Source organism: Festucalex cinctus, chromosome 4 (assembly GCF_051991245.1).
Source record: "Festucalex cinctus isolate MCC-2025b chromosome 4, RoL_Fcin_1.0, whole genome shotgun sequence".
Lineage (NCBI taxonomy): Eukaryota > Metazoa > Chordata > Actinopteri > Syngnathiformes > Syngnathidae > Festucalex > Festucalex cinctus.
This window is the reverse complement of record NC_135414.1, coordinates 16,475,838-16,492,839: the sequence shown is the minus strand read 5'-3', so window position 1 is coordinate 16,492,839 and position 17,002 is coordinate 16,475,838. Positions and strand designations below refer to the sequence as shown.

At 38.2% G+C, this 17,002-nt stretch overlaps 2 protein-coding genes across 2 annotated transcripts; both read right to left on the bottom strand.

Annotated features, from left to right (window-relative positions):
* Positions 1-131: 131 nt before the first annotated feature.
* znf414 (zinc finger protein 414) lies at positions 132-3,358 on the bottom strand. Its single transcript, XM_077519316.1, has 4 exons — positions 3,228-3,358; positions 3,000-3,110; positions 1,732-1,837; positions 132-1,513 (listed from the first exon to the last, which is right to left on the bottom strand). Exons 1-4 carry the CDS (start codon positions 3,277-3,279, stop codon positions 1,279-1,281), a joined length of 504 nt encoding a protein of 167 aa, XP_077375442.1. The 5' UTR covers positions 3,280-3,358; the 3' UTR covers positions 132-1,278.
* Positions 3,359-5,175: 1,817 nt separating this feature from the next.
* Positions 5,176-16,932, bottom strand: plekho2 (pleckstrin homology domain containing, family O member 2). The gene is made up of 7 exons (XM_077519311.1): positions 15,042-16,932; positions 9,077-9,226; positions 8,183-8,305; positions 7,355-7,459; positions 7,124-7,222; positions 6,614-6,808; positions 5,176-6,487 (listed from the first exon to the last, which is right to left on the bottom strand). The coding sequence occupies exons 1-7, from the start codon at positions 15,048-15,050 to the stop codon at positions 5,384-5,386; spliced, it is 1,785 nt and encodes a 594-aa protein (XP_077375437.1). The 5' UTR covers positions 15,051-16,932; the 3' UTR covers positions 5,176-5,383.
* Positions 16,933-17,002: the final 70 nt, after the last annotated feature.

The following is a 17,002-nucleotide window of genomic DNA, read 5'->3' as shown; positions in this document are numbered from 1 at the left end:
GTTAGTCACCATTAATACCAATATATCTTTAAAAGGATCAGATTCTTAGCTTAAATGTCATTCAAAAATTGTATGCCTAATCAAACAATGGAGGAGCGTGACTTTTTGGTCACAACAGAAAAGACGCAAAAATCATTTTCAGCTTTATTCATGAAGTACTTTGAGCAAGTGCAGCTGTAACGAAGTACTGTACATGAGATCAAACGGAAAAAACAAACCCTTGAACGGGAAGTCTATCTAAAAATGTTCCTTACAATATGTTCTATGCAGGCTCACTCGTAAACACAGTATTCTGATTGTGGAATCCACCTCAAGAGAGTGGCCATTTTGTCACTTGCTGTGAATTTAAAATGTCGTCACAGTTGCTGAAGTACCAATCGATCATAACTTGCGTGTTTTCCGAAGCTGAGACCTGAGCAACTGTGGTGACATTTTCGGTCGACAGCAAGTGACAAAATGGCCCTGAGGTGGATAACAATGGGAGGATTTTGCAGTTTTTCATATTGCATCCTGATACAATGTCACAATATGAACATTATAATATGATAATTATCACGATACTGTGGCAGTTGGCTATATTAAAAAAAAATTAAAATGTAAAAAGACAAAAACGTTATGCTTTAAATTAGGGATGTAACGATAAGCACAACATCGTGATATTAAAACAACCACAATATCGTCATGTTCACGATATTTAAATGCAACACATCTGGTCAAAAAGTCAGGTTGATTTCCATTGTATGCAGTTCTAGTGCCCTCTGGTGGCTAGTTTTTTAGTGCAATTTAATTTTCATGAGGGATGTTTTGGCCCTTCTATGTTTAAAATCTACACTAATTGTCAGATGAAGGGGAACGTAATATGCCTGTGTGCTTGCATTAACAAAATAACATAATAAAACATAACATTGGTTTTAAGTACAAAAGCACAATATTGTGCTTTTTTAGTATGAGCTCATTTCTTTACAATATTGTGACCTTTTTTAAATATCGCCAACCTGCCCACAATATCGTGATAATTATCGTTAACGCAAGCTTCATATCATTATATCGTATCACATTAACAAGGATACTGTACAATATGACGGTGTGTGTTCTTGTGCCTCATTCCCATATGGCCAAATTGGCAACTTGCTTTTAAAAGATGTGCTGACGCCATACATATAACAAAGAGAGGTTCATGCAAAAATAAATATTTAATGTAGTACAAAACAAAATGTATAGTTTGTAACCACTGGCAGTTCCCACTTTCTGATGCTGCTTGCTATTGAGTGGTAAGAGTCATACTGAAGAAGTCTCAAGCTGAGGGCTCAATAGTTGTGGTGTGGACACAACGTCCATCTGAGGCGGCTTCAGAGTAGCAGGCGGGAGAGTCTCGTTTGGGTCTGTCACACCAGCTGATTGAAGAGATGTCTGCTCCGTTGACTTCACTTTGCCACGTGGAACTTTGGAACACGTGTGAAGGTGAGACAAGAGCCCACGGTACGATCGCAACTTTGTTCGGCAATTCTCACACCTGTGGACAAAGCAACAATTCATCTAAAAAATGACCCAAGTGTTGTATTTGTATACATATGCAAACTAAAGCAGTGTTCACACAGCAGGAAACCTTTCAAACTGTGATTTCCAGTACCAGTTTTAATCCCCAAAGGGAACTTAAACATTTTCACTCTGCTGTTCTGTATAGTTTATTAATTTAATTAAAAAAAAAAAAAAAAAAAGAACATAACTTACAAGAAGAATATGTTAGGTTTATGATGACGTCTCACATGTTCCATCAATTTCTGCATGTTTGGGAAGTTGCAGCTGCAGCCAACACTGGAGCAGTTAAAGACTTTACCTACAGAAGTAATACAATATTTTAAGTACATACAGACACAGCAAAAAAATAAATAAAAAGGCAGGTTACACCCTGAATTGGTTGCCATCCTGTCACAGGACACACAAAAACAACCATTCACATGCACAATCACACCTGGGGACAATTCGGGCATTAACCAACCCATGCATGTTATTTGGAATGTGTGTGGTACCTGGAGAAAACCAATGCACAGGAACAACTGGCAAACTCCACCCAGCAAGGCCGGAGCCTGGATTCAAACTCGTGACCTCTGCACTGGAAGGTGGACGTACTAACCAGTCGCCCAGTGCTGCCCCCTTATTTCCATAATTTTTCAAAGATTGACTTCTTTACTCAGATGAAGTGTAACTTCCATTGTCAAATATGTCTGGTTGTATGACATGACTCACTGCTGTTGTGAAAGTGCTATTTAAATAAAAGATTAGTTATCAGGTGAGCCCGACACTTCAAATGGATTTTTGGACACATACCGCATGAACTAATATGCAAATAAGCATACTGAATTTAAACGTGTGACTTTTAATCTGGTAGTTATAAAAGTATACTTGTGAAAGTGTGTGCTTTTACATTCTTTTATTTTAATTGGCCTTTTGTTTTATTTGTTTGTTGTTTACATGTTCAACTTAAGACAATGAATCACTTGGTTAGTTACTTACAATGTATGTAATTTTCCATTTACTTTATGAATGGGAAGACAAGTGGTGGTCGTTGGGGAGGGGGGGCACACACGCATTTGCGATCAATATGTATGACAAAAATGCTATGGACAAAATACCAGGATATTTTTGAAATATTCTTTTTTTTTTTTTTTTTTTTTTACTGGCAATATACGATCCACTATCTTAACCCCACAACAAAGACTTTGACCACATACTATATTCCTGTCAACGGTAGGCTACTACAATTTCCATTTATAATCATTAATCACGCTTTTCCCAACAAATTATATTGTAGGTAGTAACGTGGACGTGATGAGTATTTACAAGAACAAAAACACTTGCTGATGAACACTTTACTTTTGGGCTGCATATCCAAATACGACAATCAGTATTTACATATAATGGCCGTGCAACTTCTCCAACATGTGTGTGCATAACGCATATCAAATATAAATTTCAAGTTTTGGCCTGAAATAGCTTACCAGGAAGAGACTGGGCATGGATTGCATGGTCCCTCACATGACTCTCCAAAGCGCTCACATCCGTGTACACGCGTTTACAGCTGTGAAATGGACACGATATCTTCTTATTTCCTGTATGAGAGATGCAGAATAAGAACGTTGAAACCAAAGACGTGGTGATCAGCGACTGAGACTTTGCTGAGCCTAACATCGAAGTGACTGACTTGAAAGGCTTGGTCAAAAACCAACCTTCATTTCCACTTCCATCAAATGTCTGTAAAGTGCTGCTGCAAGACGACATTGTTCAGTATTACTGTACTCGTAACACGTCCAATAACCCAAAGCGCCTGCGCGAAATCCTTTCGTCATTTCCGGTGAAATGTGGTCGGCGTGCGTAAACGCATAGACATCAAAGACTAGATTCGATATGCGTAACGTAACATCAGATTGTGTTGTTCATAATAATAATAATAATAATTAATAATAATAATATTTTGCATTTATTTATTTAAACAATACAATACGAAAACGATACAAAAGAGGGAAAAGGGGACAAGAAACAGCATGGCATTTTTACATATTTTCACGTATCAAAAACATTAATAATTTCAGACGTCTTCACAAACCATCTGATAGTCCATATTCAAGTCCTTCAAGAATGACAACGAGGCAGTGTGACTGCAATTCAATTTTAAACAAAACAATGGAAGTCTTCTTCCTTCGATTGGTACATTAGGCAAACCATAAAGAATTTGGTCCACATTTAGTTCGAGTACATTATCCAATTTAATTTGCATCTATAATGTTACATTCCCCCGCGACCCTTGTGAGGAATAAGCGGTCAAGAAAATGGATGGATGGATGTTACATTCCAAAATTCCTTGCGCTACTAGAGAAAAAATAATGATCAATTGTTTTCTCCTCTCGCATATGGCTCCACCGCAAATCCAAACCGCTTTTTAAACATAGCTGCAACGAGATAAGTTAACCACGTAACATTTTTAAATCACATTTCTTTTATTTTAGGAGAAATTGGCCATTTCAGAAAGTTCCTATCATCCTTTAAGTTTACTTTCCCGGTTGCGAATTTTAACACTTCCATCAAAATCCTAAAATCTATTCATTTTGAATTCTTTATTGATAGTTATTACACGTCTTATGTTTAAGGGAAATGTGCTTTAATTGAATGTTTGGCAGCACAATTTGTTTTTTTAAAGTAAGTATTTTTTACGTTTGTCCTCGGGAACCGCTTTACAAACTTTAATATATTCTCTTATAGAGCTTGTATGTTAATTTTCTCTCCCACATTCCAAACTTAAAAATTGTCTATCTTCATCTGATATATCAATCACAAAGATAATGTTTTCTCATCCCATTCTTGAAGTCTTTATTGAATGTAATTACTCTGTTGTTCCATAAGGTGGAGACATGTCGTGAAAAATTATGGGTAAATACAATCCATCCATTTTCTTGGCCGCTTATTCATCACGAGGGTTGCAGGGGGTGCTGGAGCCTATCTCAGCTGGCTTTGGGCAGTAGGCGGGTTACACCCTGGACTGGTTGCCAGCCAATCGCAGGGCACACAGAGACGAACAACCATCCACACTCACAACAAGCACACTTAGGGACAATTCGTTTAAAGGGTTCAAATCTCGGACGATGACCTTGCCTGTTATTGGAATTTACTTTCCACGGATATTTTAACACTGCCTGAAAATTTCAGGTTCATATCTTTTTCCTAAGGAACTGGTTGCTATGGACATTTGAATGATGCAAGTACGAAAACTTTAAAGCCCCTTTTCTCTAAACTAGGAATTTCAACCTTCCAACATTAAAACTGCTGCAACTTTGTCAATTCTTTAGCTACATCCATTTATTATATATCATTTTAAAGGGAATTAAGTGTAGAATTCAAATATATCAATATCTCAATTTTTACGTTTTTGCACATGTGGACCCTTTTGCCAGTCACATATGTGCTTTTTATTTATTTATTTATTTATTTATTTATTTTTGTTGCCCTCTATTGACAATTAAAGCTATAAGCATAAAACTAAAAATTATATATATATATGTGCTTTAAAATAAATGCCAAATCGGGGCAATTCATTGCCAAAAAATAAAAAAGGACGCTGATTTTTGAGGGTCTTAACATTGACCGAGATCATTGAGCTTTGCACACTCATCACACAAAAAATGAAACGATCCATATGTTTATTATGCCATTTTCAAAAAAAATTGTCTTTGAATGTGCCAGTACCCCAGCTGCTCGCAGCTCGAGTTGGAATTGGGTTTGCATATCTCCTGATTAGATTTGATAGTTTGTATAGTAGTTGGTAGTAGGGATGCTAAACTGTGATGGATACTATACATTGCAATGTGGGTTTCAAATTGTCAACTGGCATTCACCAGCTATTTCTTTTTCTCAGACTCTTTGTATGTTTCAGTTCCTTGATCTCTTTGAGGACATGATCTGCCTTCTTAAATTTCTCCATTGCCTTCGTCAGCAGATCCCTTGGCATGCCTGCTTGGCACACGCTGCTCATGAGCGTGTTTGTCTCGTCCATTTCCAGAGTCAACTCTTTTTCAAGCGTGATCAGGTCAACCTCATTTCTAATGAAAGCTGAATGGCAACTCAAAGAAGTAATATGTGATGAGTCAGACAGCAGATCTCCAAAGGAGACAGATCTAACCTTGGTTGGCGGAGGTATGGCCTCAGAGTGTTGACATATTGAGACCTTTGATTCATCTTCAATTTTATCTGTGACTGTCGTCAGCATTAAATTAACATCTGTACAGGAATCGCTCGTGCTAACTGCAGTTGTAGACATTTTAAATGTGTTTTCATGTTCAGACGCTTCACTCCTGGCATTTAAATGCAAATCTACACAATCATCATCTGCGTTTGTTGTTTTTTCTTTTGGTATTGGCAAAAACATTTGGTTGTAATTGGTAGGGTCACTCAGCAAAACATCATCAGGGAGGGAAGTGACAGGAACTGATCTTTTGAGATGATCCTCCCCCTGTTGAGATCCAGTTGTGTCTTTTTCTGTAGGTTGGATGTTTAATATAGATGAAGCATAATGTTTTTTCTTGGGGATTAGTGGAGGAATAAGGCTCTTTCTTTCTGTGGGTATCGATATATCTGAACGAGGCCTTTGTTGATCAATATTTGCCTTGTCATCTTCTGAAATGTATCCAGTGCATGTTGTCATATCACCAACACAGGGAAGAGTTTCATAATGAGGTATTTTTGCTTTATCATTTTTATGTTCTTGTTGCTTGTCTTCGTTGCTGTCTGGCGGAAGTTCGGCCCCTTGGTTTGGTTTTGAAGGAACGTAGGAGGGTTTCTTGTCTTTGGTCGGTGGGGTTGGAGGGTGGTTGTGGCATTTTGATTGTGAAGTTCCTGCAAGCTCACTTGGGGAGCCGCTTGGGAGATTGGGAAACGGTGGTGGACTTGGGTTTTTCCAAGCAGCTTTTTCTTGTCTTTCCTTGTGTAGCTTCATGACCTAGGCATAAGCCACATATATTTATATCATACTAATAGATAGTTTACATTTTATTATACATTTTAGTAACATGCAAACTTGACTAATTTGTTGCATGTGAATGTTATCATTTTTCTGGAAACCAACCTTGAACTCAGCCTGGGTCTCTGCATGTGGATTCTCTGCACCCTCTGTGGATTTGCACTCAAGCACCGGGGATTTGTTAGTTTCTAGAGGGACGTCGATGTCGTCAGCATTGGCATGATATGTCCCATTCGCCACTGCAGCATCTAAAAGACCCAGATCCAAGCGCAGCATACCTTCGGATGACAACTCTGCTACCTAAATGGGGAAAAAAGGAATATCATGTGAGGTACATAAAGCTTTTGAGTAAATTCACATCTGATGATGCAATGCACCATACAGCATCAACACCCGACGCATACAAACGCAATTGTGTGTCCTAAAAAATGAGAATTGATCTCCTTCCACCCTCTCACATGATTCACAGATCACACGCCAGCAGGAAAACCAACATACTGGTAAGCATAGATCTGTGCAGGGTTAGTGAAGAGAGGCTAAAAACTGCAACCTTCCCCTTTAAATTGAATGATCATCAAACATCACACAAATGCATGGAAACTCAATCACATGAACCTCTTTCATATGAATCCTGGTTGGTGGACGCCGGTTGCGGTTCCCTTTGGGTCTTGTTCGGGTTAAATGCTGTAAATTACTGCTTTCGTCCATCTTAATCTGTGGAAAAAAATACAGTCAATCAATAGTTTTCACAGCGTATGGGTGTAGCGAGCTATATAAAGTACATTATTTTTTTATATCGGGATATTTATTTATAGGAAATCACATGTTCTAGTCATTTTACAATACCTCGTCCAACACTTTGTTCTTTGCTCGGTTGATCCCATCGCTTAGAGCTTGAATCCAAGCCTCCTTTTCCTCTGCAGTCTGTACTTGGAATTTAATATTATGTATCTGTTTGTTATATAAAAAAAAGCAGGGTTTCATTAAACCAACCAAAAGAGTATTAAAAAAAATACTTAAACATCAATCATCACAAATGTATGATGACATTTCTACTTATGCCCACATAAACCTCTGAAAATGTCAGAAACTGCTCCCCAAATTTTGTATTTTATGGACAAAGAGTTTTTCCTCATTGTGTGACGTAAGCTTCTGCAATGAGAGCCGATGGGGAGGAAAACGCTTCATGTCCATCAACTCTGAACTATTGTTCTAATATTAGCGGTTGAAAAGAACATATGAAGAAATGTCAACACAGATGTCAGCACAATTTTCGGACATTAGGCAACATTAAGCTTTTTCTACATTCACATTATGGCAACATTGGAGTCAACTATTAAAGAGTCATTTCAACCTGTTTCACAAAACCATATGAGCCACAAAGTATTTGGAAATCTAAAATGAAAATGTTCTATTCTTTTTTCTTTTTATTTGTGCTACAGACAGCCATGAGCCAGGTGGCCCATTCATTGTTATATGTCAGTACATCCGCCATGTTGGATGTAGCCATAACACTGGAACATCATACAATCAAAAGCAATGGTTCTGACTTACTGATACATATCCAATGAGCAAGGGAATGAGGCATCTTGACAAATCGCTTCACTTTATTGTCACCCCCCCCCCCCCAAAAAAAAAAAAAAAAAAAAAAAAAAAAAAAAAAACAGACCTCACCTTAATTCCAGACTTGGGCAATCGAATAAGGATCAGTCTGTGTTTCCTCATAAATATACTTTTTAATTCATGACATTTATCATAGTTCTGCAGGTCAAGCCTTTCAATGCAGTTCTTGAGGTCCTGTAAAATAAAGTATTTATCATTCATCAGTATCATAGACAAACGAGTAACAATTCAAGAATACAATTCAGAGGGTGTGTTAGATTCTATTCTCCACTGTAAATTTAAGGAATTTAGTACAGACAGATCAATCTCAACACCACATACAACCTGACTTGCCATTATCTAATTCAAATTATAAGATAATTATAGATGTTTATTATGAACTGACTGCCGCACTGTACAGGACTACATACTGAGAGCGTAATAAATAAACAAATAAATGCGTTGCTACTTGTAACAATAACTCGTTATTTATGTTAAAATTAGGTAAGTGTCCGGTCGAGGAGGCGAGTGTCTCCAGCTGTTGCGAACATGCAACTTGATATTTTGCTAAATAAGTTTGGCTAATCGCTATTTTTAGTCGACAGTTTATGAACGGGACACCACACTACTACTATTGTTAATAGTGCTTATGGAACATTAATAAAAATAGTAAAAAGTTTCAATTATTTACGATTATTACATCAAATTAAGAGGATTCGTTACTCAGAGAACAGGTTAAAAATATATTATAATAAATATAAATCACCTTTATAGACCCAAGCTTTTGTTTGGTCAAATCTAATGTCCCAGGAGGTGAGTCACACAATGGGGAAATTTGCATTGTTTCAGCAGCAATAGTGAATACAGGAAATATATATTAAAAAAAATATATATATAGCATACATGCCACTATTGAATGCTGTTGTTAAATGAAGCCCAATGCTAACAGTAGGAATGACAACATACCTCATTTTCATATACGGCAATAGCAGTCTTGTCCACATGGATGTAGCTGTCTTTATAGCTTGCCAGCAGTTTGCATGGGGCTTTTTTAACCCAACCGGCCTTACCAAGGAATTTGGGGTTGTTACACTGAGCTTGTTCCTCATGTGTGGCCTTCAATGATACAAATGCTTAATGTTACATGTTTGTACAAATGTTTCATTCAAAATGCAAAGATATACAGTGGGAACATAAAGATTGAGAGCAGTGTCACAAGAACATCGGGTATGATTTCATGTGGATGGAGGACACAACACTTTAATTTTAACACTTTAACAGGGTTTTTCCAAAGGAGACAGCCAGAGCTTGCATGTTCTCCTGTGTGGGTTTCTCCGGTTTCCTCCCACATTCCGAAAAACATGCATGGTAGGTTAATTGAAGTTTCCAAATCAGGGGTGTCAAACTCATATTTGTTCAGGGGCCACATGGAGGAAAATATGTTAACAAGTTGGCTGGATCAATAAAATCGCGGTATATAATTTAAAAGAAATTGGTGTCAATAAAACACAGATTTTTGCTATTTGAAGGCCAGCCCAAATAGCGGGGCTCAACTGTAGATTTATGGTATATTGATATGTAGTTGCTGCTGTTGTTGTTTTTGCGTTCTAGAATTGAATAATTGCACATCCGGTACAGCAGGTGGCAGTGGTGCCGTCATTGTTAAGAGTGCCTCAAGAGTTTTATATTATCTCCTCTGCAGAGGTATATTTATCAAAATTTTATAGACACCTTATACTATTTATAGACGACGTAGTGGAGAGTTGGGGAGGTGTGAAATATTTTCTTTTTCCTGTGGGTGTAACAAAAAATAATAATAATTGAGGAGCACTGGACCACACACGTGATCAACACTGTTTTTTGGTGTATGTTTCCCCAAATATTTTACTTAGTATGAATAGGTGAATGGAAGGCATTTACTTTATACACATTGTCTCTTTATGATGTTCAGTATATTATTTGCATTAGTTTGTCGGCTCTCTCCTTGAGCCTTCACCTTATGATGGTGAACCGGTATGTCTGCGTGTGGGAGAAATGTTCAAACATAGAGGTGTCCAAACATGTATTTGGCATCAGGACACCCTAGGCTGTAGTGCAATGATTCAACGCCTAGCAGAGTCCCCTGTTGGAAAGAGTTTCAATTCTCACATGTGACAGAACTTCATTTACTACAGTGGCGGATGACATTAAATTTACAGGCAAAGTAAACTCCCACCATCGACAATATTTAATGAGCAAGCAAGTATTTTCACTATTACAAATGGTACAGCGACTTAAATGCCGTTTGAGAGAATTGTAGTACTTTAATCAGCTTGAAATATAATGGACAGATGAAATGACGAAAAGGAGAAAGTGTGAACTGTTTCTACATCATGCAATTGTGCCACATTTCGCCATGCTATGAGGGTGAGGCAGCAACATCATACATACACTAGATCAGCAGGATGTGGTTAAAAAGATGATTCCATCAGATCAGACATTCGGTCCAAATGTAAAACTTCGAATGTGAATTTAAGCAGGATTATGAAAGGTTGTTTTTGTTGTTGTTGAGTTAATGACAACGTATTTAGTTGTAAAATAACAATATTGTTCGATTTTATTTGGTGAATCGCACTCACCAAAAACATGCATAATTCGGGCTTCAGGACTTTTTTTTTTTTTTTTTAAAACACTTGTTTTTTTTGTTCCCCATGGCGTAGGCGCAGGAACTGTGGCACTCAAATACAAGCCAGCCCATATTTGGAAGTGGTGGGTTAGCTGCCTACCAGGAAGTAATATGGACACTTTCCCGCTGGTTGGTCTATTACTGTCAGTGTTAGGAATTGAGGTGTGGTGGTGGACCCAGGTGCAGGGAAAGCAGGGCATGGAGGCAGAGGTGCAGTCAAAAAAGATTTAATTAAACAAAAACAAGGATCTGGCTAACAACTAGTGATGTGCTTCTCGGGTCGAATCCCTGAAGCGTGTGCCGAGTAATGCAGATGAGTGGTTCATGAACGGCGTGTCAATGCGTGTGTTGATGACGTACGTGGTGACGTTTGAAGCCCCACGAAGCAGGTGTACCACGTGACTGATTCAGGAAATGATTCGCTAGGTTTGAGTGTAGTTCGAAATAAAAGCGGCAAAGAAACGCTATGGATTCCCCTTCACGTTTTGTGTTTTCGGGTCCCTTATTGCGCTATTTTTTTTGCTTTTGGCATTCGATTTGACGAGCTTCTTTTTGCGATGGAACCAGCAAGAAAGAGATTTTCCCTTGTTTGGGAGAACTTTGAACAGATCTCACCTCAGAAGGTAATGCACTGCAATTACGGTAGGCCTACTATTTTAACAGATTCCAATAATAAAATAAAATAAAATGTGACAACAGATAAAATTCACATTTTTCTGTTAACAGTTGAAAGTCCCCTTCAGTACTGGGAATCACAGAAATATACGCGTCCAATTCTATACAAACTTGCTATCTCATATCGATGCACCCCTGCTTCATCAGTAACATGTGAGAGTTTTTTTCCAAAGCAGGTGAAATTGTCTGCAAAAAAAAAGAAACCGCCTGAGTCCAAAAACTTCGGAAAAAATATTGTTTTTAAATAAAAATGAATAAGCACTTTATTTTACCTCATTTCACATTTTCACTTGTTGCATAAGCACAAACATAGACAAAGTAACACAGAACAATTCATGTTAAAACACTCTTCAAATATATATTCTTTTGTATTTAGAGCATGATTTACACCCCACCATTTTATTGCATGCACCAAGCATGTTATACATTTTTCTGTCCACATGATGGCGTAGTCGAGGAAATGAATCATCTTGAAGCCCCTACGTGTGTGTGAAGCATTTCACTGCAGGGCTTCACTGCTTTACGGGGCTTCATTTTGCCATCACTACTAACAACAAATTTATCCAACAAAAACAGCGATACAAAACATGGGGGAACTCCTAAGCAAAAACGGGCAGCATGACAAGAGGAAAACACAATGAATCGACACAGACCAACGGGAGACAAGAGATTAAATACACACATACACACTAATTGACACAACGAGATACAGCTGGGCAAGACACAAGTGGCAGGGAATGCTGATTGGTTGACACATGAGGAAGGGCAGGCAAACACAGGTGGACATGACAATGCTTGACAAGACTAGGGAGGCACACAAGGACAACAAAACAAAACAGATCATGGCTGAAACTTAAAGAAACATGAGGATAAACTCAAACAAAACCTACTCAAAACTAAAACCCTGACAAACGCAAATACAAAAACAAAACAAACCCAACCCAAACCATGACAGTCAGCACTGTATTCTGAAACATTTACAGGAAAGATTACAGGTGCATTTTGTCATGACTAGGGTCATGCAAGGGTAATGTTGTGGTCATGACCGTGTGATCAAGTGTCTGCTTTGAACTGAGGTCAAGTGTCTGTTTTGAACTGATGGAACCGGCATCTAGTTTCAACTGGCTTTAAGCTATGTGATGTCAAGAATCTTTAATCTCTTTACCTGGTCAACAGCCAATCAGATAATTCCACGTCAGTCCTGTTACCCAAATGTCTTGCCACAGCCAATACGATCGATTCACTGTCTATTTAATCCAAACCGAGAAGTGTGTGTTTGTCGGATTATTACCTTGGTTCCTCCGTGCATCTCCACAGCCCACGTGGGTTTGGCGTCTCGTGATTCTCGATGCATTCTCATTGTTTCTCGTCTAGTCAAGTTTGTTCTATGCCTCTTGATGTTATGATAATAAAGAGCTAAAATTTTATTTGTGTCTGCGCTTTTGTGATCCAACTTCAGAATGTAACACATTTATTTAAAAAACGGATTATTTCGCAAGATTTCAATTTCCATGTAGAAAGAGAGAGGCCACTAGTACATTTGTCTATAGTATTTGACATTCCAGCGCAACAAGTGGATAAATGATCATAATATGTATAGCTTCACTCCACTCATATGATCATTGCTGCGATATTGTGTGCAAACGGGTGTACTATCAGAGGGAGGCGGGGGAACTGCTGTGTTGTACCATCCAAACGTGTCCAGTTTAAAAGCAATACGGAGGTAAGGAGTAAGTGTTTGGACCGTTTGCAACATACTCACTGAAGGACTGATTTATCTTAAATAACATTTACAACGAAACGTGAGATGACTGCTGAAAAGCCGACCAAGCTGCTAGCCCGCTGCACTTAATTTAAGTTTCTCTTTGTGTCACAAATCACCGCAGATTTACCATTTCAACACCATATTAACAATAAAAAGGGCTAAATCCATGCATGACCTCCATAGCATTAGGAACAAGGAGTTAGCTCATCTGTCTATAAACAGCTTGAATCCTGGCTGCACCAGCTTCCGCGTGTGTTCTAAAACTATGTAATTATTAAACATTTGCAAGACAGAAACAAGCAGCTAAATATATATTGTAGTGATATTTAATATATTTTGTTTTCATGAGAAATATGTGGAATTGGAGTAATCAATCACTTTATTATGGTACTTGGATTCCATTACAGAACGGATAGCTATAGTAACTTTATTGGAATACATTTTAAAGTAACCTTCCAACCTTGGCTGTCTAAGTCTAAAATAACTGTGCTAGCTGCTCTCCTATTTAATGCACCTTCTGAAGTCACAGCGACATCACTCTCAAGGTGAACATTATTAAACATGAGCGTCTCTGATCACTAGCTGCAAGTGACTGTTGGCTGTTAACTTCCTGTGATGCAGGCCGCACACCACTGTAGGTTAAAGCTGACCTACTTTTATTCTTTTTGAAAAGATCATGTTGTGGACGTGAGACTGACAAGGCGCATAGGCTGTAGTGCACACTAAAATTAGGGTGACCAACATCATCTTTTCCCTGGATATTAAACATCCTTTACATCCTTTCAGGGTGTCTGGTGGGGTTTTATAAATCCATGAAAATGTCTTTTGTTGTTGTTGTTTTTCACGCGACCAGTAAGCATGTGTTGAATTTGACTGATGCTTTGTGTGACAAATGGGAGGCAAGTGCAGCATGTTATGACCGGCGTATGTGACCTATGACACGTGGCTAGCTACAAGCGCTACAATGTTTTGTTATGATACATAAGTTCGAGAGAAAACTGTTTGCTGCTTAAATGGGAGGGTATATGAATAGAATATATAAAGAAATATAATAATAAGGCTAGCAATATGACATCTCTTCATCCATCTGTCTTGGACCAAGAGGTGAATGACGTAACCAGATTCTTTAGTTGCACATGTTCTGCAAAACCCAGTAATAACTTTGGCCCCTTTGATTAATCCTGACGGTTATGAGTGTAAGTTGTACCTGTTTGATCATTTATGGTCTGCTTTTAAAAAGCAAAATTTTCTAAAGTTCGTTGCAGGTTGTAGGTTATTTCCGTACAGTATTTGACTTCCTTTTTCTGCTAACTGGGCTTCCTCAAAATGCCTCCGCATGAGATGCACGTTGAAGGTTGCTTGCGCAACAGACACACTTTATTGGAATAGCTTGTTTCGAGGTGAGTTTCTGATTTATGTAAAAGATAAAAGAGAAATATCGCTCAAAACTAAACATTAATACCAAAGTCAAGTTGTACTTGATGACTTTTATTCACTTTATTTTGCCAGATCAGTGCATTTTAATTAATGCCTTCAATAAATTATGCTGTACTTATATAGGTTTTCTTTTCCTGACCATGTCCAATTCAAGCAATCATACAATTCAAAGTTTTTAACAAAGCTGAACTGATGACAATCACTCAAGTGCAATCCAGGCAACAAGATGCAAAGAACTTACAAGTGGAGAGGTGAGAACACATTAAAATAAAAACAAAACTAACATCTTTCTCAACTTGCAACATGCGCTGTTGGATTTTAAACCAAACTCTGGTAAATGACACATAGCATGCAGAACAGAACAGTATAACAATGGAATAGCAACTTACATTTTCCATGATAAGGGCACAATCCGTTCTGTGATCCACAAATGGCCTGAAACGTTGTTGAAAAGTTTTTGTGACAATGTGGGTCCTCCTTGATGGTCACATTGCAAACACTTCCTGTAAATGAATACAAATACAGAACTGTGCCCTTTTAAAAACCCATGAAGAGTACCTTTTCCTCTTTTACTGACAAGAAGAAAAAAAAATGCAAGTTTGACTTCCTGTTTAGACCTCTGACAAAATGTAACCATATATGTCAAGCAGGAGCCTTTCTGAAAGCATTTTCTTTCAAATTCAAGTGGCTCCTATTGGTTAAGGGGCATTTTGAAATCCTTTGCTTAGTTAAAAGGCCATGGACCCAGTTTCTGTATAGCTTGAAAAGGGTTCGGGTCACAGTGGGTCCAAGACCCCGACAACCTGCATCCTATCCCAGCTGACTTTGGGGACGAAAGAATTAAAACATAGGTGCACTTCAAATGTGGCGGGCAAAAAAAAAGTTGATTAAAAATATATATATACACACACACACACACACCAATATGACCACACACACGCTTCCTTGTACATATATCTTTGTGAGGACATCCATTGACATAATGCATTTCCTAGACCTTTACCCAAGAACACCAAAGAGCAAGGAGCCAAGAAGATGAAACAGAAAGACAATGAAAGAAAGCCAAGCACAGCACAAGAACACCAAAGAAGAAGAGAAAGACCAAAAGTACAACGCAAGAACAACACCAAAGAGTGGGAGGCCAAGAAAAGCACAAGAAGGAAGAACACCAATGAGCAAGAGGAAAGACAAAGAAAGAAAGAGAAAAGCTAAATACAGCAAAAGTAATAACAACGGTCCTGGGTAAGACGTTAAACTGCATCCATCTATAATTGAATTGACTTTGAATACTAATTGGATGACTTTCATTGGATTATGGAATGTGTTGAACTGTGTGATTGGGGGTTTACCCAATACTAAATAGAAGCGTAAGTCGTGCACCACTATGTACGCCGCTGAGGAATTTGGGAGAGTTAGCTAGCAACTGGGAGTGCCATTATAGGGAGGGGCCTACCTGATGAAGGACAGACAGACTCTGAAGCGATTAAGGCCAGTTGATTGTGGGGTGGGGGGCTGACCACCCTAATTCCGGAAAACGATGGGAGTGCTGGGGGAAGGACTATGCACTTTTCTCCTCTGGATGCAGAGGAGAACTCCTGTTCCTTATCCCAACTATGAAAAATGATTGCCTAACCCTAACCCCAATCCTTACCCTAACCTCAACCATAACCCAATTGGAACCTAAATTGTAAAACCAAGTCTTGACTCTCAAAAAGAGGTCTAAACTTGTGGGGCCCAGCAAGATGGCCCACAAGGACGTCTGGGCTCCACAACTCTGTGAAAACCCGAAAAATTGGCCCCACCATGTAACAAAAACAAGACCACACACACACACACACTGACTATCAACGCTTCAGTCGATACTGATACCAAGCACCGATACTACTAGTACTTTTTTTTTTACATTTTTTTTATAAATAAACATACACCAATATAGCATATTTTCTTAAAATTGCATGAAATTAATGACCTTTTTCTTTTCCCCCATTATTTTGCACCTCATTAAAATAAATTGAATAGCAAAACTGAGAATCACAGATCTGGACATTTTTCCAAATGCGGAGACTTAATTGTCAGATGAAGGGGAACGGAATATGCTTGTGAAGCGTCAATATGTGGAGGAACTCAATGTGTGCATGCATTAGCAAGTAAGCGCCTCAATATTATTAAAAATTGTAGGTGGTTTATATGCATTGCTATTATGTACAAAAGCACAATATTGTGCTTTTTTTTGGTATGAGCTCTTTTTTTTTTCTTTTTTTTTTTTAAATATTGTGACCTTGTTTAAATATAATAATTCTGGGTCAACGTTCCTCGTCTTATTCTGCTGTTGCTGTTTGGTATCTGGGCA